Source organism: Ochotona curzoniae, unplaced genomic scaffold, assembly GCF_017591425.1.
Source record: "Ochotona curzoniae isolate NIBS_2020 unplaced genomic scaffold, NIBS_Ocur_1.0 contig_3622, whole genome shotgun sequence".
Classification (NCBI taxonomy): Eukaryota; Metazoa; Chordata; class Mammalia; order Lagomorpha; family Ochotonidae; genus Ochotona; species Ochotona curzoniae.
This window is the reverse complement of record NW_024465926.1, coordinates 12,540,300-12,565,507: the sequence shown is the minus strand read 5'-3', so window position 1 is coordinate 12,565,507 and position 25,208 is coordinate 12,540,300. Positions and strand designations below refer to the sequence as shown.

At 41.3% G+C, this 25,208-nt stretch overlaps 2 protein-coding genes across 2 annotated transcripts in view; both read left to right on the top strand.

Annotated features, from left to right (window-relative positions):
• The window catches only part of LOC121157956 (cytochrome b5 type B), a 38,329-nt gene that overhangs the window by 10,236 nt on the left and 2,885 nt on the right, over positions 1-25,208 (top strand). The window contains exons 2-4 of the mRNA XM_040982453.1: positions 15,351-15,479; positions 16,792-16,821; positions 24,582-24,610. Of these exons, the coding sequence (XP_040838387.1) occupies positions 15,351-15,479; positions 16,792-16,821; positions 24,582-24,610 (188 nt within the window). The remainder of the gene's footprint in view (positions 1-15,350; positions 15,480-16,791; positions 16,822-24,581; positions 24,611-25,208) is intronic.
• LOC121157957 (cytochrome c oxidase subunit 7C, mitochondrial-like) lies at positions 22,704-23,393 on the top strand. The gene has a single exon (XM_040982454.1). It carries the CDS (start codon positions 23,040-23,042, stop codon positions 23,298-23,300), a length of 261 nt encoding a protein of 86 aa, XP_040838388.1. The 5' UTR covers positions 22,704-23,039; the 3' UTR covers positions 23,301-23,393.

The following is a 25,208-nucleotide window of genomic DNA, read 5'->3' as shown; positions in this document are numbered from 1 at the left end:
TCCCAGGCCACAAGCAGGGAGCTGAATGGGAAGTGGAACAGCTGGGATACAAACTAGTGCCCATATGGGATCCTGGCACTTCTAAGGCAAGGAATTAGTCACTGAGGTGTTGCATATTTTTTTCCACCATATTTTTTCCTTTTAACTGTACAATTCAGTGACTTCACTTAAGTTCCTAATTTGTTGCAAATGTCTTCATTATCTGCGTCATCACCCCAGAAAAACTGAGCCATGAAGAAATAACTCCACATTCCTCATTCCAAATTCCCGGTAACTCTTAGTGTACTTTCTGTTTTTTTTTCTTTTTTTTTTTTTAATTTATTTATTTTTCTTGGAAGGCAGATTTACAATTGAAGGGAGAAAAATCTTCCATCCACTGGTTCACCCCAAGTGGTTGCACAATGGCCAGACTTGAGCTGACCTCGAGCCTGGCGCCAGGAGTTTCCTCCGGGTCTCCCACGTGGGTGCAGGTCCCAAGGCTTTGGGCTATTCTCCCACTGCTTTCCCAGGCCACAAACAGGGAGCTAGAAGGGAAGTGGAGTCCATATGGGATGAATTGGTGTCCATATGGGATCCTAGCATGATGCAAGGTGAGGATTTAGCCACTAGGCTATTGAGCCAGGTCCATTTTGCCTGTTTTTAATACTTTATGTAAAAGAAATCATATGCTGGTCCTTTTATTTCTAAATTCTTTCACCTAGTATATGTGTTTTTTAAAATTTTCACAAAATACATGAAAAATAAGAGTATTTTAACCATTTATACATATTCTGTTCTGTGTCATTAAGTATATCCACATTGTTAGCAACTGTACTTCATCCATTTCTAGAACTTTTTCATTATCTCCTACTAGAACTCTGTCCATTTCTTCTTCCTCTCAGCCTCTCTTAGTTAATGTTCTCCTTTATGATTGTGTGGACTTGGCTACTCTAGATACCTAGTATAAATTGTCACCCAGTATTTGTCCATTGAATTCTAATTTACTTTGCTTAGTGTGACACCTTCAAGATTAATTCATGTTGTACTATGAATCAGAATTGGGTTGAGTTGAGTTTTGAAGCTGAGTAAGACCGTATATGTGTATCCTACCCTTGGCAGTGTTCATCTACTGCTGGGCACCAGCTGTCTGGGCAGGTGTGGACAGACATCTTGGTCGACAGATATTTGAATCATTTAGATATGTCTAGGAGGGGAGTTGCTGGGTCATGTGGTAACGCTGTGTTTGTGTCCTGCCTCGTAAAGCGCCAAAGTGTTTTCCACAGTAGACAATTCCTTTTTACATTTTCACCTCAGTGTAACAGGGTTCCAGTTTCTCCATATTGTCTCCAACATTTGTCATTTTTCACATTAAAAAATTATTTGAACCATCACAGTGGCTGAACATACTAATCCTCTGCCCGCTAATGACAGCATTCCATGTGGGTGCTGATTCAGATCCCAGTTGCTCCACTTCTGATCCAACTCTGCTTATGTTTGAAATGGGAAACCAGCAGAGAGCATGGTTCAAATTCTTGGGCCTCTGAAGCTATAAGGGAGACCCAGAAGAAACTCCTGGCTTCTAGCTTTGGATCGCCTTACCTCGGGCCATTGTTTGTCTTTGGGGAGTGAACCAGTAGATAGATCTCTTTGTTCTCTCTGTAAATTTGTCTTTCCAATAAAAATAAATAATAAGTCTTTTAAAAGTTAGTTTTGGGGCCTGGCTCCCTAAAGTCCTTACATTGCATGTGCTGGAATCCCACAGGGGTGCCAGTTCGTGTCCAGGCTGCTCCACTTCTGACTCCCTACGTGTAGTCTGGGAAAGCAGTCAAGGACAGCCCAAAGCCTTGAGATCCTGCAGCCATGTGGGAGACCCAGAAGAAGCCCCTGGCTTCGGATCAGCTTGGCTCTGGCTGTTGTGGCCACTTGAGTGAATCAGCAGATGGAAGATCTTCTCTTTCTCTGCTTCTCTCTGTAAGCTGCCTTTGCAATAAAAATAATAATATTTTAAAAAAAACTTTAATAAGAAAATAAAAAGACAAGCCACAGACTGGAAACAAATATTCATGATACAATTATCTAGCAAAGATATTCACGGATGTATAAGAATTATCCCAGGATGATGTTTTGACTCGTTAGGTAAGGGGTAGGACCTGTTCACCTACTTAAATCACCTGAACTTTCTTTTGTTTGTTTGTTTAATGTGTTGTCAAAATCCAGAACACTTATCAAATAACTGAAATAGTAATTTGGCTGTAATTCTTAAAACCTTTCATGAAAATAATGGAGAAAGTCATTTACATGTTTTTTTCTTGCAGTGAAAGTGCCTTGAGTTCTGGATATAGGTTTTGTAGATACTGTTCTACTGTCAGCAGCAGGAGGAAAATCTCAGATAATTATTTAAGCACAGGAAATCAACCAGTAGGTCAGTGGAGTTGAACCACGGTTTTAAAAATTGTTCCTGATGCTAAAGGCGACATTTAAAATTAAGGGATATAAAGTGTACAGTTGTGTATCTGTTGCTCCCACTGCTACAAGTTCTAAATATGAACAGACTTTTCCCAAGTGTTCAAAATGTCAAGCAGGAAAGGAATCCCCACGTATTTACCATTCGTCTTCTCTACAGTTTTTCTAAGAATCTAGCTGTTATGCGTTAGGTAATGGTGACCCTGCAGTTAAATTTGTTCCTGTCAACTTTGGGAAACAGTACATTCTAGTATTAAAAATGTGAACCTGAGTATTTTCCAATTTATTAGCATTGCTTGCACATACTTATGTATATTGAAATTGAGGTATGAGCTTTTAACTTTGTCGTCAGTGACTTTGCTGGGAACAAAGTGAATAAAATCCTTTTGTTTTGGGGATTACATTACAAGTTTAGAAGTGTGTTAATTTAGAGCTTTAAATGGCAGAGGCCACCTGTAGGGCAAATGTTGAGTAATAAGATCCTTGGGTAGGTCTCAAGGCTTTCATCTGGCTTGCTGATGAGTGATTGTGTTATTACACAATCTCTTGTTCCCGGTGGAGCATAATCAATCATATGGTCCAAAAATGGGAGTTTCATGCTCTGCACAAGTTGGCACCCATTTTTCTTTGTTGAATCTAAATGTAAACAGCTTTCTCAAAAAATTTTTTTGAAAGATTAATAATGTTTCATTACACATTTTAAAAAAAATTGTCACTTGAGGAATTATTGTAGCCAAAAAAATTTTTTTTTAAAGAATTACTTATTTTTCTTGAAAGAGAGTTGGAGAAAGATCTCCCATCTGGGGGTTCACTACCCAAATGGTTGCAGTGGTCAGAGCTGAGCCAATCCGAAACCAGGAGCCAAGAACTTCTTGGTCAATTCTCTGCTACTTTCCCAGCCCTTTAACAGGGAGCTGGATGGGAAGTGGAGCAGCAGAGGCTTAGCCTATGAAACTATGGCAGCAATGCCTCCCTTTTTTTTTTTTTATTTGGAAGACTTAGAGGATGCAATGGTCCTCACTTTGAACACACCAGAATCCCATCCGGGCACCAGTTTTAATCCTGGCAGTTCCACTTCCCATCCAACTTTGCTTGTGGCCTGGGAAAGCAGTAGAGGACAGCTCAAAGCCTTGGGACCCTGCACCCATGTGGGAGATCCCTAAGAGCTCCTGACTTCTCAGTGGCGCAGCACAAATCGTTGTGGTCGCATGTGGTCACATGGGGACAGAAGATCTTCCTCTATGTCTAGGCTCCTCTCTGACTTTGCAATTAAAATAACTCTTAAAAAAAGAAAAGATTTAGAGAGAGACACAGTGACTGAAATCTTCCATTGATTGGTTCATTCATGAAATGGCTGCGGTAGTCTTGGGTTGGGCTGTTCTCACTCAAACCTGCCTGACCTTCTGGATCCTCCATTTGGGTGTAGGAGCACAAGCACTTGGACCACCTGCTGCTTTCCTGGGTCCAATAGCAAGCAGGAAGCGGGAGCATCTGGGACTTGGAGGTGGTGTTGCTATGCGATGCTGATGCTGGTGGTACAGGCAGTGGCTTAACAAACTGTACCACAGTGCTGGCCCCTCTGTTATTCTTATCTTTAGGTAATTGTAATTTTTGTTAGAGTTAAATTTTCAGATAACTGCAACTTAAGTAACACATTTTAGATTTATTTATTTTTATTGGAAAGTCAGATTTATCTCCTGTCAGGAGATACAGAGAGAAAGATCTTCAATCCTCTGGTTCACTCCCCAAGTGGCTGCAACAGCTGGAGCTGAGCCAACTGAAACCAAGAGCCAGGGGTTTCTTCTGGATCTCCAATGCAGGTTCAGTGTCCTCAGGCCTTGGGCCATCCTCAACTGCTTTCCCAGGCCACAAGAAGAGAGCTGGAAGGGAAATGGAACAACCGGGACACAAACCAGTTTACGTATGGGATCCTGACGCTTGCAAGATGACGACTTTAGCTCCTGAGCCATTGTGCCATTTTCAACCTTTTAGTGACTCTGGACCTAAAATGAGTCTGTTGTAGACAATATGTAGTTGGATCACATTGTTTTCAATTCTTTTTGCCAATTTCTGATTGGAAAGTTTAATCCAGTTTAATATAGTCAAATTATTGATAGTGATCTGCATCGTTTTGCTGTTTTCAAATATGCATTATAGCTTTTCTTTTGTGTTTCATTTCCTGCTTCATTTTTTATATTTAGTTAATACTTAGTTCTCATTTTATATTCAGACACAGTCCCCAATTTGCTGTGCTTCAAATTATAATTTTTCAGCCTCACAGTGGTGCAAAGGCAATGTACTTTCAGTAGAAATCATACTTTTGCATTTGAGTTTCTGGGCTGTCCATATGCAGTACAACACACAAGTACAGTGGGCTGGAGTTGAGTCAGACCAAAGCCTGGAGCCTAGGACTGTATCCAGTCAGGGGCCCAAAGCACTTGGACCATTCTCTCCTGCTTTCCAAGGCACTTTACCAGGGAACTGGTTTGAAGTGGTGCAACCTGGGCTTGTGCTCGTAGGGGATGCCAGTATTTAGGCAGCAGTCCAACCCACAGGACTGCAATGTGGGCCTCGACCTTTATCCTTTAAAGTGATTAAGATGGTATCTCATTCATTTGTGCAGCTAGCAGATTACCCAAGTCTGGATAATTTATATAAAGAGCAGACATTTGTTTTCTCTCAGTTTTGGAAGCTGGATAGTCCAAGATTAAGGCTCTAGCGTGTTTGGTTGACTGGTCAGGGCTGCTCTCTGCTTTTAGGCTTGAGCCTTGTTGTGGACACTTCCGCAGGGGAGGAAGAACTGTGGCTTCACCTGGTGGAAGGAGGGCAAGTGCCCAGTGCTGTTTGAAGCCTCTTGTGTAAGAACCTCAGTCACATTCTTATGTAAGAATCCATTCACATTTAATACTATCACATTTGCCATGCAGTTTCAGTGCCAGATCTTTGGAATAGATTTACATAGCAGATGGCAAATTTTATGCTTGTGCTTTTTTTTTTTTTTTAGGATTTATTTATTTTTATTGGGAAGGCAGATCAGATTTACAGAGAGAATGAAAAACAGATAGATCTTCCATCTGCTGGTTCACTCCCCAAATGGCCACAACAGACTTAGATGAGTTAATCTGGAGCCAGGAGCTTCTTCGAGGTGTCCTACATGGGTGTAGGGACCCAAGGCCTCGAGCCATCTTCTGCTTTTCCAGGCCATAAGCAGGGAGTCGCATAGGATGTGGAGCAACCAGGACTGGAACTGACGTCCTTATGGGATGCTGGCACTGCAGTTGGAAGCTTAATTAGCTTACTATACCATGATGCCCAACTTTCTTTTTTCCCCTCCCTTCTGTGTTCCCTTTTTTAAAATCTTTTTCTTCTTTTCTCTTTTCCTTTTTTCTTTCTCTTTTTTTATTTTCCAATTTTCTGTTCTGCTAATAATTGTTGATATGTGTTTTAAAGATTTATTTTTATTATTTTTTCATTGGAAAGGCGGGTATACAGAGAGGAGAGACAGAGAGGAAGATCTTCCGTCCGATGATTCACTCCCCAAGTGAGCGCAACGGGCCGATACTATGCCGATCCGAAGCCAGGAGCCTCTTCCGGGTCTCCCGCGCGGGTGCAGGGTCCCAAAGCTTTGGGCCGTCCTCGACTGCTTTCCCAGGCCACAGGCAGGGAGCTGGAAGGGAAGCGGGGCTGCCGGGATTAGAACCGGCGCCCATATGGGATCCCGGGCGTGCTAGGCGAGGACTTAGCCACTTGCGCCACCGCGCCGGGCCCGATATGTGTTTTATAAGTTTAAGTTATGCCAAGTCCAAGTGACTAAAGTTAGAGTTGCTTATGGCTTCCAGGGAGTTTTTGCTTATTCCACTCTTGGCTTATATTTGTAATTCAGTAGCTAGAAAATTCGTATGGATTTTTACTATCACAAGAGCATATCTGTGTCTATTAACTAATCTGGTTTTTGCATCTCCTCTAAATTGCTTTTTTTTTGTTATGTGCTTTAAGCTTCTGAAAAGTCTGGTCTGTCAGAACCTGTTGGCTGGTGATGCCAGATGGGAGGAGGTTGGCATTTCCTGACACTCCCAAGTTTATAGTTAGGATGGGAACAATGCTGTCCAACTAGAAATAATCTACTATTGTTACTGAATCTTAACTTTCAAAAGTGACATAAAATTGTTCATATTTGTAATGTGTCTTATGAAGTCTTGATATGTATGTACATCTTAAGCATTTCTTGTTATGGTAAAAATATTCAAAATACTATCTTTGATTATTTAAGTGTGCTTCTGGGCAAAACCAGGAAGATGCACCGCAACACAAAACATCCTGCCTCTTTCCTTTTGTCTCACTGACTCCCTCACACAGTTTGTCACATGTCAGGAGGTTTGGTCGGAGTAGGAGTGTGGAAAGCACTTTCCAAAAGTTTATTTCAACTTGTCTTTCGCACCTTCTTTTTGTCTTCTCCCGTCCTAGAAGAAGAGCTGACTGTTGAGTCTCCTATGCCCTGAATCACAGTCTGTCTATCTCCGTAGATATATGTACGCACACACCCATATGTATGCTTTTTGGCTGTTGTGAATAATGCTTTGATGAACATTCACAGAAAAGTTTTTATGTGTAAGTGTTTTTATTGCTTTTGGGTGCACATATACCTAGTTGTGGAATTTCGGGGTTATATGCTAACTCGGATTAACTACTTGTGGAACTGCCAGAGGTTTCCATAGCCAGTGTATCATTTTATGTTTTTATCAGCAGTGTAAGGAATCTGGTTTCTCCACATCCTCCTAAACCTTGCGGTTGTCTGAATTTTTGACAATAGCCAGTCTAGTGCGTATGAAGTAGACCTGCTATGGTTTTGATTTACATTTCTGTTATGAATAATGAAATCAAATATCTTTTTATTTACCACTTGCACATCTTTTAAAAAAAATTGTTCACATTCCAAGCCTCTTTAAATAATTAAGTTGTTTTTCTGTTAAGTTTCAAGAATGTTTTATGTATTTTGGTTATAAGTGTCTTGTTAGCTTTGTCTTTTCTCCCGTTTACTTTATTGGTAAACTTGGTTGAAATCCTAAAGTTTTTGTTTTGATGAAGGCCAGTTTATATATATATATTTTTTTTCCTTTTATCATTTGTATTTTGGTGTTTTGAAGAAACCATTTCCTAATCCAATATTATGGTTTACTGCTGTGTGTTCTTTTAAGCAAAGAACTCATTTATCAGTACTTATGGACCGCAACTTGTTTTAGCTTTAGCTACTATGCGACTTCTCTTGGCCCATGAGATCGCTTTTATTTGCTGCTTTGCTCTTCAGATGGTTGCAACAATCAGGCTGAAGTCAGGAGCTTCTTCCACATCTCCCATATGTGTGGCAGGGCCCTAAATGCTTGGACCTGTTCCCCCTGTTTTCCCCAGAGCCTCAGGGAACTGGGATGGAAGTTGAGCAATTGGAATTTGAGCCAGCACTCATATGAGATATTGGCATCTTAGGCAGTGGCTCTGCCCACTGATTATGATGCCAACCCTTTGTTTTACAAGATTCATTTGTTTGAAAGGCAGATTAATAGGTAGAAAGGGAAGAAGAGTGGAAGTGAGTGAGAGAGGAATGGATAAAGAGACAGAGATCTTATATCTTCTAGTTCACTCCTTAAATAACTGCAGAAACTTTTGGCCAGGCCAAAGTCAGGATCCAGGATTCTATCTGATTCTCCTCTGTGGTTGGCAGGAACTTAAGTACTTGGGCCACCATCTTTTGCCTCCCAGGTGCAGCAGGAAACTGAGGTACAAAGTAGCCAAGACTCCAACAGGCCTTCCAATGTGCATGTCACAAGCTGTGGTTTAGACTGCTGGACTACAACACCTGCCCCTGATTGTGCTCTTCAATTCACGAAGGATTTTAAGTTTGACCGATTTTTGTTTTTTCTTCCGTTGTTTATTTTGGTGTCATATTCAAAATCATTACCAAATTCCAAATCATCATCGTACCCCTTGTATTTTCTTCTTGGAGTTTACGTTTTGAGATTGGGGTTAACATAAGACAGAAATCCACCTCCATCCTCTCATGTGTTGGTATCCAGTTTTCATGTAACTATTTGTTGAAGAGACTGTCCTTTCCCAGTGGGTGATCTTGGCACCATTGTTGAAGATCATGGAGCCATATGGACAAGGATAGTGATGCTTTACTATTTATAGTATCGTGTTGGAACAGGCACTGTAGCATAGTAAGTAAAGCTGCCGCCTACAGTGCTGGCATCCCATATGGGGTCCAGTTTGAGTCCTGACTGCTCCTCTCAATCCAGCTCCCTCCTAGTACGCCTGGGAAAGCAGTGGAAGGTGACCCAAGTGCTTAGGTTCCTGCGTCCACATGAGAGCCCCAGAAAAGTTCCTGGCTCATGGCTTTGGCTTGGTCCAAACTCTGGCCGTTGCAAACATTTGGGGAGTAGACCAAAGATCTCTGTTTTTCTCTATCTCTTAACTCTGCCTTTCAAATAAATAAATAAAAATAAAGTAGTGTCATAGTGTGTGTGATTTCTGCAATTTATCCTTGTATATTTCTGAAATTTAGCTGTAAGTTGTTCCATTAGTCCTTGAACACATGTGCTTAACCATATAATATGATAGCACTGTGGAACAATCAGTACTTCCTTTCTCATCCCAGAGGTCCCAACTCTTTTTTTTTTTTTGATTTATTTTTATTATTTTTTCATTGGAAAGGCGGATGTACAGAGAGGAGAGACAGAGAGGAAGATCTTCCGTCCGATGATTCACTCCCCAAGTGAGCGCAACGGGCCGATACTATGCCGATCCGAAGCCAGGAGCCTCTTCCGGGTCTCCCACGTGGGTGCAGGGTCCCAAAGCTTTGGGCCGTCCTCGAATGCTTTCCCAGGCCACAGGCAGGGAGCTGGATGGGAAGCGGGGCTGCCGGGATTAGAACCGGCGCCCATATGGGATCCCGGGCGTGCAAGGCGAGGACCTTTAACCACTTGCGCCACCGCGCCGGGCCCAGAGGTCCCAACTCTTGATTAGGAAAATATCGTTTTATTTTGCTTGATTTTTGAGATTTGTATAAATACACACATTTCTCACTTAAAGATTTATTTATTACTGGAAAGGCAGATTTACAGAGAAAAGGCAAGATAGAAAGATCTTCTGTCTGCTGTTCATTCCCCAAGTGGGCACAAAGGCTGGAGCTGAGCCTGTCTGAAGCCAGGAACCAGGAACTTCTTCCTGGTGCTCCAGTGGGGTCCCAAGGCTTTGGACTGTCCTCTACCACTTTCCCAGGCTATAGCAGGGGCTGAATGGGAAGTGCAGCAACCAGGATAGGAACCAGTGCCCATATGGAATCTTGGCATATACAAGGTGAAGATTTAGTTACTAGGCCATTGTGCCAGACCCTGCATATTAGTTAATTAACTAATTAATTAATTAACTTGAAATTCAGAGTTACAAAGAGAGATTGGGTAAGACAGAGAGGCAGATCTTTCATTTACTGGTTCATTCCCTAAACAGCTGGAGCTGAGCCATTTTGAATCTAGGAGCCAGGAGCTCCTTCCAGGTCTTCAGCACAGCTGCAGGGACCCAAGGACTTGATCTTCCCTCTTCTGCTTTCCCAAGTCGTAAGTAGGGAGCTGCATCAGGAAGTGCAACAGATGGGACTTGAATTGATGCCCCTATGGGATGCTGGCACAAGCAGAGGATTAGCCTGATATGTTATCATACTCACCCCATAGTATATAATCTTACATGGCTTGTGTTTCAAAATGTAAGTTAGTTGTATGTAGAATGGCTGTGATTTTGATGCAGTGATTCTGTGTCAATTTTTTAAAAAAGATTTACCTACTATTGAAAAGTCAGATTTACAGAGAGAAAGAGAGACAGATCTTCGGTGTGCTGGTTCACTCCCCAAGGGGCCGCAGTGAGTGGAGCTGAGCTGATCTGAAGCTGGAGCCAGGAACTTCCTTTGGGTCTCCCATGTGAGTGTGCAGGGTCCCAAGGCTTTGGGCTGTCCTCCACTGCTTTTCCAGGCCACAAGGAGGGAGCTGGAAGGGAAGTGGAGCATTGGGTCATGAACTGGTGCCCTTATGGGATCCTGAATTTAGCCAGTGGGCTTTTATACTAGGCCAAATTGTATTTCAGTTTTTAAAAAAGATTTTATTTATTTGAAAGACAGAGTTACAGAGTAAAAAGAAAGGAAGAAGGAAGCAAAGGAAGACAGAGCAAGAGAGGAAAACAGAGAGATCTTCCACCCCTAGTTCACTCCCCAGTTGGCTGCAGTGGCCATGCTGCAGCTAGACCAGGCCAAAGCCAGGAGCCTGGAACTTTGTCTAGATTTCCCAGGTGGATACAGGGACCCAAGCACTTGGGTCATCTTGTGCTGCTTTCCCAGGTCAGTAGTGAATCAATGAGTCTGGATTGGAAGTGAAACAGTCAAGACTTGAATTGGCACCCATACGGGATGCCAGCATTCCAGATGGCAGCTTTAGCAGCTCTGCCATAATGTTGGCCTGATTTTATATATATATATATATATCAGTTTGTTCATACTTGGCTTTATCAGGACATTCCCAAACGCTTGTGGAAAATAATATTTTTTTACATACAAAGTTTTTTTAAACTCATGAACTGTTTTTTTTTTCATAATAGACATTTTATATTAATGGTTGGGTTATTTCCAGTTTTAGGGCCATAATGAATGAAGCTATTAGCCTAGTTTTGTATGTGTAAGTGCATATACCTGTTACGTCTGTTTGTTTGTTTGTTTAAGGCCGGGGTAAAGAGAGAGGAAGGGGACAACAGAGAGAGGGAGAGAGCAGTCTCCCATTTGCTGATTTACTCTCAACCTGTCTGCAACAGCCAGGGCTGGGCCAGGCTGTAACTGGGAGCTCAGTTTGAATCTCCCACATGGGTGACAGGATCCTAGGTGCTCAGCTGTACATCAGCAAGGAGCTGGAATTGCAAGTGGAGCTGGGACTTGAATCCAAACCCTGTGATATGAGATGTAGCATTCCAAACAGTGTCTTTACCACTATTATTAGAAATTTTCATTGAGAGAAGTATAGGTTCATATGCAGCTGTGAGCAATAATAGATGCTTTGTATCCTTACCAAGTTTCCCCTCCTTGTAACATTTTGCAAGCTATGTCTCACCATCACAATCAGAGTTGATATTGATATAATCCAGAGATCTTACTCCAGTCTCCAGTTTTACTCCCTTCTGATTTGTTTCTTAAAGAAAAACAAATGGTTTAACTTGTAGAGTCAAGAGTCATTTGTTCTTTCTTGATTATAATGCTCAGCATGCAAATTATATCTACCTCTTGCTGCAGAAAATGGCTCCTTGCCACTTCCCTAGGACATTTAATCCAGGCAGAATAATTCCTGGGCAACCTTCATCTATATGTCTGCCAACAGTTGCCACCTTTCTTTTCTTACAGTGTTATGTAAACTCTCTTATCCAGAGTAACTGGCTCTTCATTGCAGCTGAGTGTTCATATGCAGTAAAGCGAACCTGACAGATTCTGAACTTCATATAAAGCATCTGCCATGGTTTACCCCATCTCTGATGATCCTGAAAGCACTTAGGAATCTGGCAGTATGTTGGTGTCACCATTCTTTGCTGGACAATATGGAAAAACAGATTGGCTCAGTCTATTTTGGCCCTAGATTTTCACTCTGAAAAGAGTTTGTATGACTAAGATACTGACACTTGTTCTTGTCGTTGTGTAGGTTCGCTATGAACAGCATAGAGAGATGCATTTTGCTTATTTACAATTTCTTAAATTTTGGTAATGAAATTATTATTTTAATTAAATGTAAAACTGTAGTATTTTAGTCCCAAGAGAACAGAATTTTTCGTGATTAAAAGACAGACTACACATAAGAACTAGTGAGAATTGACAATATTTTTCCAAAAATTTTTACCAAGGTTTTATTTATTATCACTAGCTTAAGTCTTCTCCTTTCTCTGTCTTTCATTTCTAGAGTCAACAGAAGAGGAAAACTTCAGCTATATGTATATATTTTAAAATTTATTTGTTTTTATTTGTAAGGCAGATTTTTACAGAGAGGGAAGTAGAGACAGAAAGGTCTTCTATCCACTGGTTCGCTCCCCAAATGGCTGCAACAACCAGAGCTGAGCTGAAATGAAGCCAGGATCCAGATGGCGTCCTAGCTGGTCCGCCCTCATTCCAGTTCCCTGCTAACGCACCTGGAAGGAAGGCAGCAGAAGATGCTCCAAATGGTTGGCTCCCTGCCATTTATGTGAAAGACCTGGAAGCAGTTCCAGGATCCTGACTTCACCCTGGCCCAGCCTTGCCTGTTGTGGCCACCAAGAGAGTAGACAAGCAGATAAAAGATCTTTTTATTTTTCTGATTTTTTTTTTCTTTTTCTCATAACTCTGCTTTCAAATAAGTATAAATCTTTTTTTTTTTTTAAGATTTATTTTTATTACAAAGTCAGATATACAGAGAGGAGAGATCTTCCATCCAATGATTCACTCCTCAAGTGACCGCTGTGGTCAGTGCTGCGCCGATCCGAAGCCAGGAACCAGGGACTTCTTCCAGGTCTCCCACACGGGTTCAGGATCCCAAGGCTTTGGGCCCTCCTCCACTGCTTTTCCAGGCCACAAGCAGGGAGCTGGATGGGAAGTGGAGCTGCCAGGATTAGAACTGGCACCCATATGGGATCCTGGCACATTCAAGGCAAGGACTTTAGTCACTAGGCCACGCTGCCAGCCCAAATAAGTATAAATCTTAAAAAACAAAACAGAGGGTGGTAGAGATCAGACCTTGGTTGTGACAGTTTGAGGATTTCATGTTGATTAATCTATCGGTCAGAGTCATAGAGAGGACTTTTTTGCATTCTCTCTCATCACATCCAGGAATATATTAGGTGAAAACAGCCATGTTTACCTTTTACTTTTCTTTGACAATCCATCCTCTGGGTTGTTGAATTGATATTCTCATGTCAATAATGACTACTCACATTACTTAGCAATCAGATATTTGCCCGTGTGACTTCCTGTTGCTGTGTAGCTGATGGACATTAGTGTGATGGAGCCTGCTCAGGGGGATGATCAACCCAGGCAGGACTGTCCATAGGTGATGCTGGAGTCCAGCAGCTGCCAGCTTCCCCTAGGGCTAGCCCCACCAGGCTTGCTGAGCCTCTTCTCTCTGGGGAGCTGAGATCTTGGGGCTTCTCTTCAAGGCCTACTCCTGCTCCTCAGTGTGGGTATTGTCGTGACTCAAGTCAGGTCCAGGACTGTACTGGGGCATCAGGTCCAGTACACTGCCTGCAGCTGGGCTGCTAGACACCCGACAGGGCCCTCCTGGTTTTTGAGAGTCCTAAAGAAACTCAGAGTTCCTAGATGTCTTTTTTACTTGTTCCCACCTTCTGGCTTAAAACCACATTTTAGACCAAGAGTTCCTAAACCAAGGATCTGCTGTGAGCACTCTGAACCCCCTTTCCTTGATGAAAAATAGCTGTTATAAATTCACTTTGTAGAAAGATAAAATATAACATTGCCTAATCCATAAAACAGTAAACATTATAAAATAATGGTTGGGATTGAAAGAATACACAGGAAAAGCGTGGAGTTCTATTTATCAGATTATTAACATTTCTGTTCTAGGACTAGACCTGATTGTTTATCTTTGTTTTTCCAAAGTTTATCACAGTTTAATTTTCACTTTTACATATTTTCCAAAAGCAATATTTTTAAAAATTTGTTTGCTTATTTATAAACCATGAAAGATTGAAAATAAAAGCGCTTTGTAGAAAGACCTATATACAAAGTCATAAATTTTTGTCAGAGGCAACAGAATAGTTGAGGTATGTCAGAAAGGAAACACATCTTCCAGAATAGCGGTATAGAGCAAATTGAGATGTCAGTTCCAAATCTGAGACATTCGTTCCCTGACCAAAAATAAAGCCAAAAGTTTTCATATGTAATAGTAAATGAAAGGTGGCTGCTTCACTCTTGCTTTAAAATAGCATGTTTAAATAGAGTCCCACTCCCTGTGTGGAGACCTTTTTAACAGATAAAAATAGAACTTATCCTCTGGGAGCTCATAGGCAGGGCATGACAGATCACACTTGACTTAGTCTTTTGAAATAGGAATGATAATATTCCTGCTTAAGTGGTTGTTATAAAAAGTAATTAAAAAGCACTACTTAGTATTCACAAAGTACTATTTTTAGATATGTGGAATAACAAATTCTCTGTTTACTAATTGTAAGTAAATGTTTATTGAATGAGTCAGGGATTGTGCTAAATATAATATTAAAACGAGTTTTGTTTTAGTTAATACTTGGGGGAGCAATTCCAGAGTTACATAGAAGGGCCCAGTGCAGTAGCCTAGTGGTTTTAAGTCCTCACCTTGCATGCACCGGGATCCCATATGGGTACCAGTTCGTGTCCCGTCTATTCAACTTCTCTTCCAGCTCTTCTGGGAAAGCAGTTGAGGATGCCCTGAAACCTTGGGATGCAGCCTGAGAGAAGCTTCCTGGCTCCTGGCTGCCAGCTTAGCTCTGGCCATCGTAGCCACTTACGGAGTGAACCAGCCAGGAGCTTCTTCCAGGTCTCCCACACAGGTGCAGGGTCCCAAGGCTTTGGGCCATCCTCGACTGCTTTCCCAGGCCACAAGCAGGGAATGTGTGGCTGCTGAAATTAGAATTGGTGTCCATGTGGGATCCCAGCACGTGCAAGGTAAGGACTTTAGCCACTAGGCTACAGCGCCGGACCCTGTTTTGTTATTCCTGTTCCATCCTATCTGGTGGCAGACAATATCAGTTCCCCTCACCCCCCACAACTGCCATAAAAGGGACAAAAGACAAAGGAAAAAGGGATGGGAAAGAAACTTCATGATTTAACTTTTTCAGAAAAACCTTAATTTAGTGTAAAAATCTTTGCCTTGTAGCACCCTGGTGGAGAAGAGGTTCTGCTGGAACAAGCTGGCGTGGATGCAAGCGAGAGCTTTGAAGATGTCGGCCACTCCTCGGATGCCAGGGAGATGCTAAAGCAGTATTACATTGGCGATGTGCACCCGGTAAGAGCCGTGAGGGCTGCGAGCGGAAAAGGCTGCTGACGTCGCAGAATAGAACCAGGGGAAGAATTACTCACACGGAAGTTCGGTTCAATCCAACCAACAGGTTAAAACTATCTCCAGAACCGTCTAGCCCTGTCATGATAGGCTACAACCTCCTTGTGCCAGACAGCACCTGTGGTGTCTGAAAAGCTGAAGGAATTGATAGCACATCATTCTTTTCGTTGATTGACTTTTTTGTAATGCAGTTAATGGCATCTCTACTTAAAATAGTGCTTTGATTGTTCTTGTAATTTCTACCCTAAAAGCAATAAGTATTTTTAACGTTTTAATTTATTTTTATTTTTTTTTGAAATGCAGTATTGCAGATAGAGGGAGAACCAGAGAGATTGACATCTTCCATCCATTGGTTTACTCCCCCAGAGGTACAAAGGCTGGAATTAAGTTATTCCAAAGCCAGCAGCCAGAAGCCAGGAGATTTTTCCAGGTCTCTCACATGGATGTAGGGTTCCCAAGGCTTTGGGCCATGGAGCCAGCCTCCTATTATTATTATTATTAAAATATTTATTTGTTTGTTTGTTTATTGGAAAGTCAGAATTAGAGATGGAGAGGCAGAGCTCTGCTGTTGGCTGGTGGACAGTTAGTTGCTTTCTTCAGACCCTGTCGGTCTTCTGGGGTGACTGACAGCAGGATGTAGTCTCTTATTCCAGGATTAGAAACAAGCACATACTAATGATGTCAGGTGGCTCCTGGCTGGACTTGTTTCACGTTCTTCATTGAGAAAAAATTCAAGGAGGAGACATAAACAAAGGTGAGCAGAGAAGCCAGATGTATTTAAAGCTAAAGTACATAGTGCGAGGAAGCTGGATAGAGAATGAACAGAAATTGTCAGTGTTTTGGATCGTGTTTTATACTATCTGGAAGTAGAGAAGATGGTGTCTCGCTGGGGCCTTAATTGTGTTTTCAAAGAACATGGAGTCTGAGGTGGGGCTTGAGTACCATCCATTTTCTTGCCTTTTTTTTTTTTTGAAATCATGGAAGTGCACTGGGACATCTGATGCAAATGATCATTACTTGAACACAGCCTGCAGCTAGCCCTGACTCTAAACTTGCAGTAGTGGAACTTGTGGTCTCTGCTGCATGGGGAGGGAAGGTTAGGCAGTGTAGACTTGACTGTTAGTGCTATGCTGCAGGACAGTAAAACAGTGTCGTCAGACCTCAGCCCCTACTCTGTCACTAACTCCTTCTCTGCCTAACCAGTGAGAATTCATTTGGCTACATCTTAAAATACGCTTTTTTTTTTTCTTTTTAACAGAATGACCTTAAACCTGGGCATGGTAGTAAGGTAAGAAGTCATCAGTTTGTCTTGTGTATTACAGTTGTTTAGATTTCTGCTTATACAAGTAGAATTTTTTAAAATCATCTTTTATGTTAAAAAAAAGTATCTATTTGCCCCAAGAGAAATTCTGTTTCAGTATATCATCTCAGCAGAAAAGAACAGCTGAGTCTTGAGAACAGAAGGAAAAATTTTGTTTTTCATGATACAGTTCCATAGGTTCAGGGACTCTTTTTTTTTTTTTTTTAACTGAAACTTCAAATTTATGTTCCTTATAGCTTTATCTATTTTTTTTAAAGATTTTTTTTTAAATTGGAAAGGCAGATATACAGAAAGAAGGAGCTACAGAGAGAAAGAGCTTCCATCCAGTGGTTAACTCCCCCATGGCCACATGGCCAGAGCTGAGCTGATGTGAAGCGAGGAACCAGGTCTCTGGGTCTCCCATATGAGTACAGGGTCCCAAGACTTTAGGTCACCCTCTGCTGCTTTCCCGAGGAGTTGGAAGGGAAGTGGAATAGCCAGAACACAAATTGGTACCCATATGGGATCCCGGCACATGCAAGGCAGTGATTTAACCACTTGGCTGTTGTGCCAAGTCCTCCATATAGCTTTGAAAAATTATTTTACAGGTTTAGTTATAGAAAAACATCTTATTATTTAGAACATAATAATAATATAGGAATTGGAAAATTGACTTTCTCTTACAAGTATCTTTATCTACTACAGAAACCTTTCTGTCCCCAGTTCACAAACTTATTTCTTTTAGTCCTGTAGGCCCAAAGAGGCCCACATTCTTCCCAATTTCACAGTAGTAGAGCAGACCAAAAGATGAAGTGGTTGAGTCCTTGAAGACCTTAATGTAACTGAATCGCATACCAGCAAGAAAATATGAAAGCCTTTTCTGCTTCCCCCAAACTGGATGGTTCATCTTCCAAACTTTGCTAATTTTCTTAGATTTCTTTTCCTCCAGTGGGAGCTGTTATGCTACCCTCTGGTTGAAATGGACAACAGTTTCGTTGTGACCTGAGATATCATGGAGGCAACAAGGCCTCCCCGTTTTCCTTCTTACGGCTTGTTGCTTCCGTTTCCTCCTTGAACAGTATGACTGAACAGATGTGATGCAACAGTTAAATTAGCCTGGACTCTGTTCTTTCCCCTGGAGAGGCTGCTTGCTGACAGTTCCTGCCAGCTGTTGTCCTGTAGTCCTCAGTTTTTGTGTAAATCAAGTCTTTCTTCTTGCTAGACTCTTTGACTCTGGAAGATTTGAATTATTTATAAAAGAGGACTGAAATGATCCCTTATAACATCTGTCAGGTGGTTTGTATTCCCCTCCTCACAAATGCCCCTCCCACCCTGGAATCCTCACTTTCATTATTAAGGGAAAAATCTAAGCCAAGTGTGGCCTCGATGACTGATTTGAACATGACCAGGAGGTATTACTCTTGAGAAGTCAACATTTGATTTGAGAAGTATTCCCATTTGTGTAAGAGACAAATCTTATAATCTAGGAGATACTACTTACTTCTGCTGTGCAATGACAGTACGCTTTACATTTAACAAAAATGTTTTAAAATTATTATTACTATATGAAGTAATATTTTCACTGCTGCATAATAGTTAGTTGGGATTGTGCTTAAGAATGGAGAATGTTCTTCAAATTCTGTTCCTGATATAATCTCAATTGGAATACCTTAGTGTTTATAATTTGTGGGCTTCCGGTTTTCTAATTCAGAATCTGTGGAGGTAAGGCTTGAATTTGGGTTTTAAGTAACCCAGGAGATAACTAGGGAGCCACACACTATTCTTTTGACTCACTGATAAGCCCATTTTCTCATTTGGAACTTAAAGAAAGTGAGTCCTTTTCTGTGGAAGAACTCTGTCTGCCTTCTGTAGGCCAAAGAACTAATTAGAGATTTCGCTGAAATTAAAACTTTTTAGTTTTGCATTACAGGAAAGAAACCACTTCAGCTTAACAAGTTCAGCAATAACTTAGTCCCTGTTAGATTAAAGAGTGACAAGACAGTGTTTTCACGCTTCTCTTCTCCTTTTGTCACCTGTACTCGAGAGACGTGAGCCCATTAATTACAGTCCTGTTAGTTGCTCGTATGTGTTTCCAGTCACACTGCTGCGTTTCAGGTACTGGAGGCAAAGAAAAGCCTTTCATGAAAAATGCAAGGCCACCTACACTACACAGAGCAGTGTTCCAGCCTGATTTCAGATCCTGGATGAGATTTATTTGTTTTTACTTATTTGTTTTGAAAGATTAATTTTTAAATTGTAAAGTCAGATTTACCAGGAGAGACAGAGAAAAAGATCTTCCATCCGCTGGTTCACTCTTCAAGTGGCCGCAATGGCTAGAACTGAGCCAGCTGAAGCCAGGAGCCAGGAGTTCCACCCTCTTATGAGGGTGCTGGGTCCCAAGGCTTTGAGCCATCTGCTGCTTTCCCAATTCATAAGCATGAAGCTGGATTGGAAGTGGAGCAGCCAGGACTCAAAACTCGTGCCCATATGGAATGCCGTCAGCACAGGCTGAGTATTACCCTGGTACATCACTGTACTGGCCCTTTATTTTTATATTTGAATTTTGCCATATCTTAAGGGAAATGTTTTCTACTAACCTAACTCTAAGTATTGTCTGCTTTGCAAGACTGTGACTGTTAAGCTGTATTTTCACTCAGAAAGAAATGGTTTCCAGTAAGTTCCTTTTTTTTTTTAAAGATTTATTTATTTTTATTGGAAAGACAGATAAACAGAGGAGGAGAAACAGAGAAGAACTTCCATCCGCTGATTCACTCCTCAAGTGGTCCCAACAGCTAAAGCTGAGCAAATCCGAAGCCAGGAGCCAGGAACTTCTATGTTTCTCACATGGGTGCAGGGTTCCAAGACTTTGGGCCCTCATTGACTGCTTTCCTAGGCCACAAGCAGGGAGCTGGATGGGAAGGAGGGGTGGGCAGGGATTAGAACCGGCGCCCATCTGGATCCTGGTTTGTACAAGACGAACACTTTAGCTGCTAGGCTACTGCACAGGGCCCAAGTTCTGATACTTCTTCATCATATCTCATAAACATTTCAGAACAGGTTTGGATGCAGCATGCTGTGCTGCTCAGGAGAGTATCCCGGCAGGCACTCTTATAGTAGCTGGTGGGAAAGAAGGAACAGTGAACTTCTAGTGGTGCTCACGCAGGCCTCCTAGGTAGGAGAGGGTGGTGCATCCTTTCTTCCCTTTAGAAAGTAACTTTATTATAGTCTTTGCTAAAGTACCCTTGGTTCAAAAATCATGTGTCTTTAAAATTCAAATTCATTTGATATGAGCCTTTCATTTTACAAATGAAAAAATTACTCATAGTTTTGAGCTTAAAGGTACCAGACATAATTTTGGTAATGGGCAGCTTTACAAAATACGAGGAGTCCTCTTCATGTGTGTGTGTATTAATGTATTTATTTCCTGGTGGGGTTAAAGCCTTCAAAAAACTTGAACATTAGGAACCAGTTTTATGGCTTCTCGACCTTTTGGTTAAGATCAAGTGTAGGAACCAGTTTTATTGAAACAATTTTTATAGTTTTGAGCTGAACTCGAAGTACACTTAGAGTAGTTTTGTTGTTTGCAAGTAAAGAAGCATGAATATTAATCACTTTGTTGGTCTGATGCTAGGAATAATTTTGAATTCAGTTAATTGTCTCATAACAAAAATCATAGCATCACAATTGCAAACTCTCTGTGTGAAAAGTTGAGAGTGTTCAAGTCTGAGCACGAACACAGCTGGCCAGGTATGCCTCAGCACCCAGAGGATCAAAGCAAGTTAGTTATAAACTGTAGATATTGCACTTAAGCATCCGTCAGGGTTAGCGCAGAGCTTTGGTGTGGAAATGAGGGTTGAGCACTATGCATAAACAAGGGTGGAGGGGAAGGAAGGTTAAGTGTTAGAGCTCTTTTCAGTTTTGAAAAGTAAAAAGTAACTTAGTTGGTTTCTTTTCAACTTGGGGAGTTGGCTGCTCAGGGCTGTTGTGCCTTAAACATCTTTTTTGCTATAATTGATTAGAAGCGGGGCCCTGGTAATTTGACACATTTATTTAGCAGTCAGTATCTGAAAGGGAGCGGGTGCTTCTTTTTGTCTAATGTATTAGGTGTGTATACTCCTTTGCGCCAACCCTTCCCACTCGGGGATGAGTGATAGTGGATACTTAGTTCAAAAACACCATCAATGTTTAAAATATTTCATTATTTATTAGAAACAATTATGATTTCAGCATATTATGGTCTTGGCTTCTTTTTGTTTTATTCACTTCCTCTGTCTCCGTCCCTCTTCCTGTCTTTATCCATATCCCCATCCTTTTGTCTTCTCTTAGTTGCTTATTTATTGCATTTTCTAAGATTCATTCTAGCCAGCACATTTACAGGGCTTTTTGTTACAAAAGAAGCTTAAAGGGCCTGACACAGTGGCCTAGTGGCTGAATCCTAACCTTACATGCACCGAGATCCCAAATGGGCACTGGTTCATGTGGTTGTTCCACTTCCAGTTCAGCTCCCTGCTTGTGTCCTGGGAAAGCAGTCGAGGATGTCCTGTAGCCTTGGGATCCTGCACTGGTGTGGGAGACCCAGAAGCAGCTCCTGGCTCTTTGCTTTGGACTGGCTCAGCTCTTGCCATTGCAGCCACTTGGGGAGTGAAGCAGAGGACAGAAGATCTTTGTCTCTCTCCTTCTTTGTATAAATCTTATTTTCCAATAAAAATAAGTAAATGTTAAAAAAAAAAAAGCTAAAAGCTCTGAAATCTAGACATTGACTATGAACTATGGTACTTTTAATGTTATAGATTAAATATTGTAATACATGTATTATTCTCATAAGGTTTTCAAATTTTTATAGTCACTAACTACATTGTTTATACTGTAAGTCATTGGTGTATATGGAGCACAAAATGTGGATTTTTAAAATGGGTTTCAATTTTTTGGCTACTTTAGTGGAATTTTTTTTAAAGATTTATTTATTTATTGGAAAGTCAGATATACAGAGAAGAGGAGAGACAGAGAGGAAGATCTTTCGTCCAATGATTCACTCCCAAAGTGAGCTCAACGGCCACTGCTATGCCGATCCGAAGCCAGGATCCAGGAACTTCTTCCTGGTATCCCACGTGGGTGCAGGATCCCAAAGCTTTGGGCCGTCCTCGACTGCTTTCCCAGGCCACAAGCAGGGAGCTGGATGGGAAGTGGGGCTGCCGGGATTAGAACCGGCGCCCATATGGGATCCTGGCGTGTTCAAGGCGAGGACTTTAGCCGCTAGACCACGCCACTGGGCCCATGTAGTGGAATATTTAAGAGGGCATTGTTATAAACTAATTCGGTGAGTTTGCTACCATCACTATCTTTTGTCTCCAAACTGTTTGTAAGACAGCCAGCACTTATATTTTTCTTTTTTTTTAAAATAAAGATTTATTTGTTTTTTATTGCAAAGTCAGATATACAGAGAGGAGGAGAGATAGAGAGGAAGATCTTCTGTCCAATGATTCACTCTCCAAGTGAGCGCAACGGCCGATGCTGTGCTGATCCAAAGCCAGGATCCTGGAACTTCTTCCGGGTTTCCCACAGGGTACAGGATCCCAAGGTTTTGTGCCATTCTTTGTTCTCCCTAGGCCATAAGCAGGGAGCTGGATGGGAAGTGGAGCAGCTGGGACATGAACCAGTGCCCCTGAGATGTTAGCACTTGAAGGTAGAGGATTAACTTATTGAGCCGCAGCACCAGCTTCTTCCGTGGTTTGTCTAAAACCTTTTATTAGAAGTGTTACTTGCTTGCAGCAGACTAATTTGGGGTATTTCTGCACTCGTGTGGCAGTGTTGCGTTATGTAAACTTAAAGTTCCTTTCATGGAGTGCTATGAAATACATCTTTGCCAGTGTGTGTGATTTGTGGAAGTTACAGATTACTGAAAACTGTGGTTATGCAGCACTGACTCTGTATTCATGAATTGTGTACTTACACATATTGGCAAAGATGCTATTTTGGGTAATGGCAGTCTTTGCTAGTTGGTTATTATCTTCTGGCAGTAAATTAATAGATCCACTCTATTATACAACTAATTGATAAGAATCAGTAACCTCATTTGATGCTTATAATGGGGTAAAAACATCTTAATAACAGGTATATTGAGATATAATTCATGTATTGTACAATTCACCTATTTGAAATGTGTAAATTGCTTCGCCTGTGCGGAGGGAAGGCCGAGCCCGAAAGCGATGCCTGAGATGGCGCCGCCATTTCTCCCGCCTTCTGTCTCTGTGCCCCGCGCCATGGTGGGCCAGGCTGCCCGGAGGGGCTCGGCCTCAGTGGTCCCTAGGAGCCACTACGAAGAGGGCTCAGGGAAGAATCTGGTGTTTTCTGTGGGAAGCGAGCAGAGGCTGCTGGCCACGATGACTTTGTGTTTTGGTTCTGGGCTTGCCGCACCCTTCCTCATCGTCCCACAGCAGCTGCTGAAGAGATGGGGCGCTTTGAGATGATGGTGTTTCAAGACGTGCAGTCTGCGGAAGATGGATCAAGCTCTTGAACTCAGAGCGTACTAGATATGTTTGTAAATAAACTTCTGACATGAAGAAAAGAAATGTGTAGATCAGAGGCTTTTAGTACATTCACAATCAATTTTGGAACAATTCCATCACTCTAGAGAGAAACCTCTTCGTCCTTAGCAGTTTTCTGGTTTCCCTCCCCTTCCAATTCCTCAGCCCTAGGCAACAACTAATCTGTTTTCTGCCTCTACTGATTGTCTTATTCTGGACATTTCATATAAACAGTCTTATATAACATGATCTTTTGTGTCTGGCTTTTTTCACTTAGTATAATGTTTTAAAGCTCTGTCTGGGTTGGAGCACATAGCAATATTTCATTATTTTTTATTGCCTTTTTTTTTTTTTAAGATTTTTCTTTGCCTTTATTCTCCCCTTCCCCCTTTTGCGGTGGAGTAAGTCCTAAGATCATCATCATATTTTTTTTTTCAAAGAGTAAACTTGTTTAAGCCACGAAGTAGCAATCTGTTAGAGCTTTTAACCAGTTCATTTGTGCTGCAAGAGAAGAGTTTTGGGGCTTTTAAGAATGTTTTCAGAAAATGCTATCCTAACTACTGCTAGTGGCCAGCCTGTCTGATCAACGTATGTCATGTTGACTGCAAATGAGTGTGTTTAGTATCATTGGTATCATTTGTGCTTTTCACTTCTCAAAAGATTGAGGTTGTGCCCAGCGTGGTAGCCTAGTGGCTTAAGTCCTTGCTTTGCATGCGCTGGGATCCCATATGGGTTGCAGTTCTAATCCCAGCAGTCCCGTTTCCCATCCAGCTCCCTGCCTGTGGCCTGATAAAGCAGTCAAGGATGGCCAAAAGCCTTGGGACCCTGCACCTGTGTGGGAGTCCTAGAGGAGGCTCTTGGCTCCTGGCTTCGGATTGGGGCTGAGCTCTGTTTGTTGTGGCCGCTTGGGGAGCGAATCATCAGAGAGAAGATCTTTCTGTCTCTCATCCTCTCTGTATATCTGACTTTCTAATAAAAAATAAATATAAGTAATTTAAGAAAGTTGAATTCGTATTTATCCTTTGTTAGTCTTCAGTAAGGAATAAGAATGTTTTGCCAGAAATTCCTAGTCACTGGTTGCTTTTGGAGTTATAAACATTAAAATGCATGTAAGATGAAGTTCTGTTATCAGCTACAGAGCTTATATAGATAGTGAAGATTTGTATGTGCTGTGTTAATCATTTTTTGCTTTTTTTTTTTTTTTTTGATATGTGTCTTCTTTAGGTCCCTTCACAAAAGAATACGTGCAAACGGTTAGTATCCTTGTATACTTTCTTATGCAGTATATAATCTCATTTTTATAATCTTTTTTGCCATCAGAGAGCTACAAATTAAAATTCAGATAGATTTAACCCCTACCACATTGTTAAATATTAAAAATGCTGAGACTGTGATAGTTAGGAAGTGGGTCACCAGGATACTTAATTGTTCCTAAGAGGATGTAAATGGGTACAGTCATTTTAGAAAGCATTTTGAGATTGTTTGGCTAATAAATTTGACATTTTTTTTTTAAATAAAAGATTTTAGTCCTTTGAAGGTCAGAGTTAGAAGAGACATCACAGGCAAAATGGCTTGATCTGCTGATCCAGACAATGTGAACTTTTAACCTAACAGTTGCTTTTCTAAGGATTAGTCAATAGAAATGTGGCCACATGCTTCATGAAAAATGTATAAGAATGTTCATAGCAGGACTATTTAATTTATTCCATCATTGGAAATAGCCAAATATTCATTTATCAAATGAACAAATCAGTTGTGAAATATTCATACAATGAAATATAAGGCAATAAAAGTAAATGAATTGCAACTATGAGGAATGACTTGGATGAAGCTCCGAGAATTCTGCCTTAT

What these genes read in the sequence shown, in the direction of transcription:
- LOC121157957 (XM_040982454.1), top strand. Translation starts at nt 23,040, where the DNA reads ATGCCTGAGATGGCGCCGCCATTTCTCCCGCCTTCTGTCTCTGTGCCC.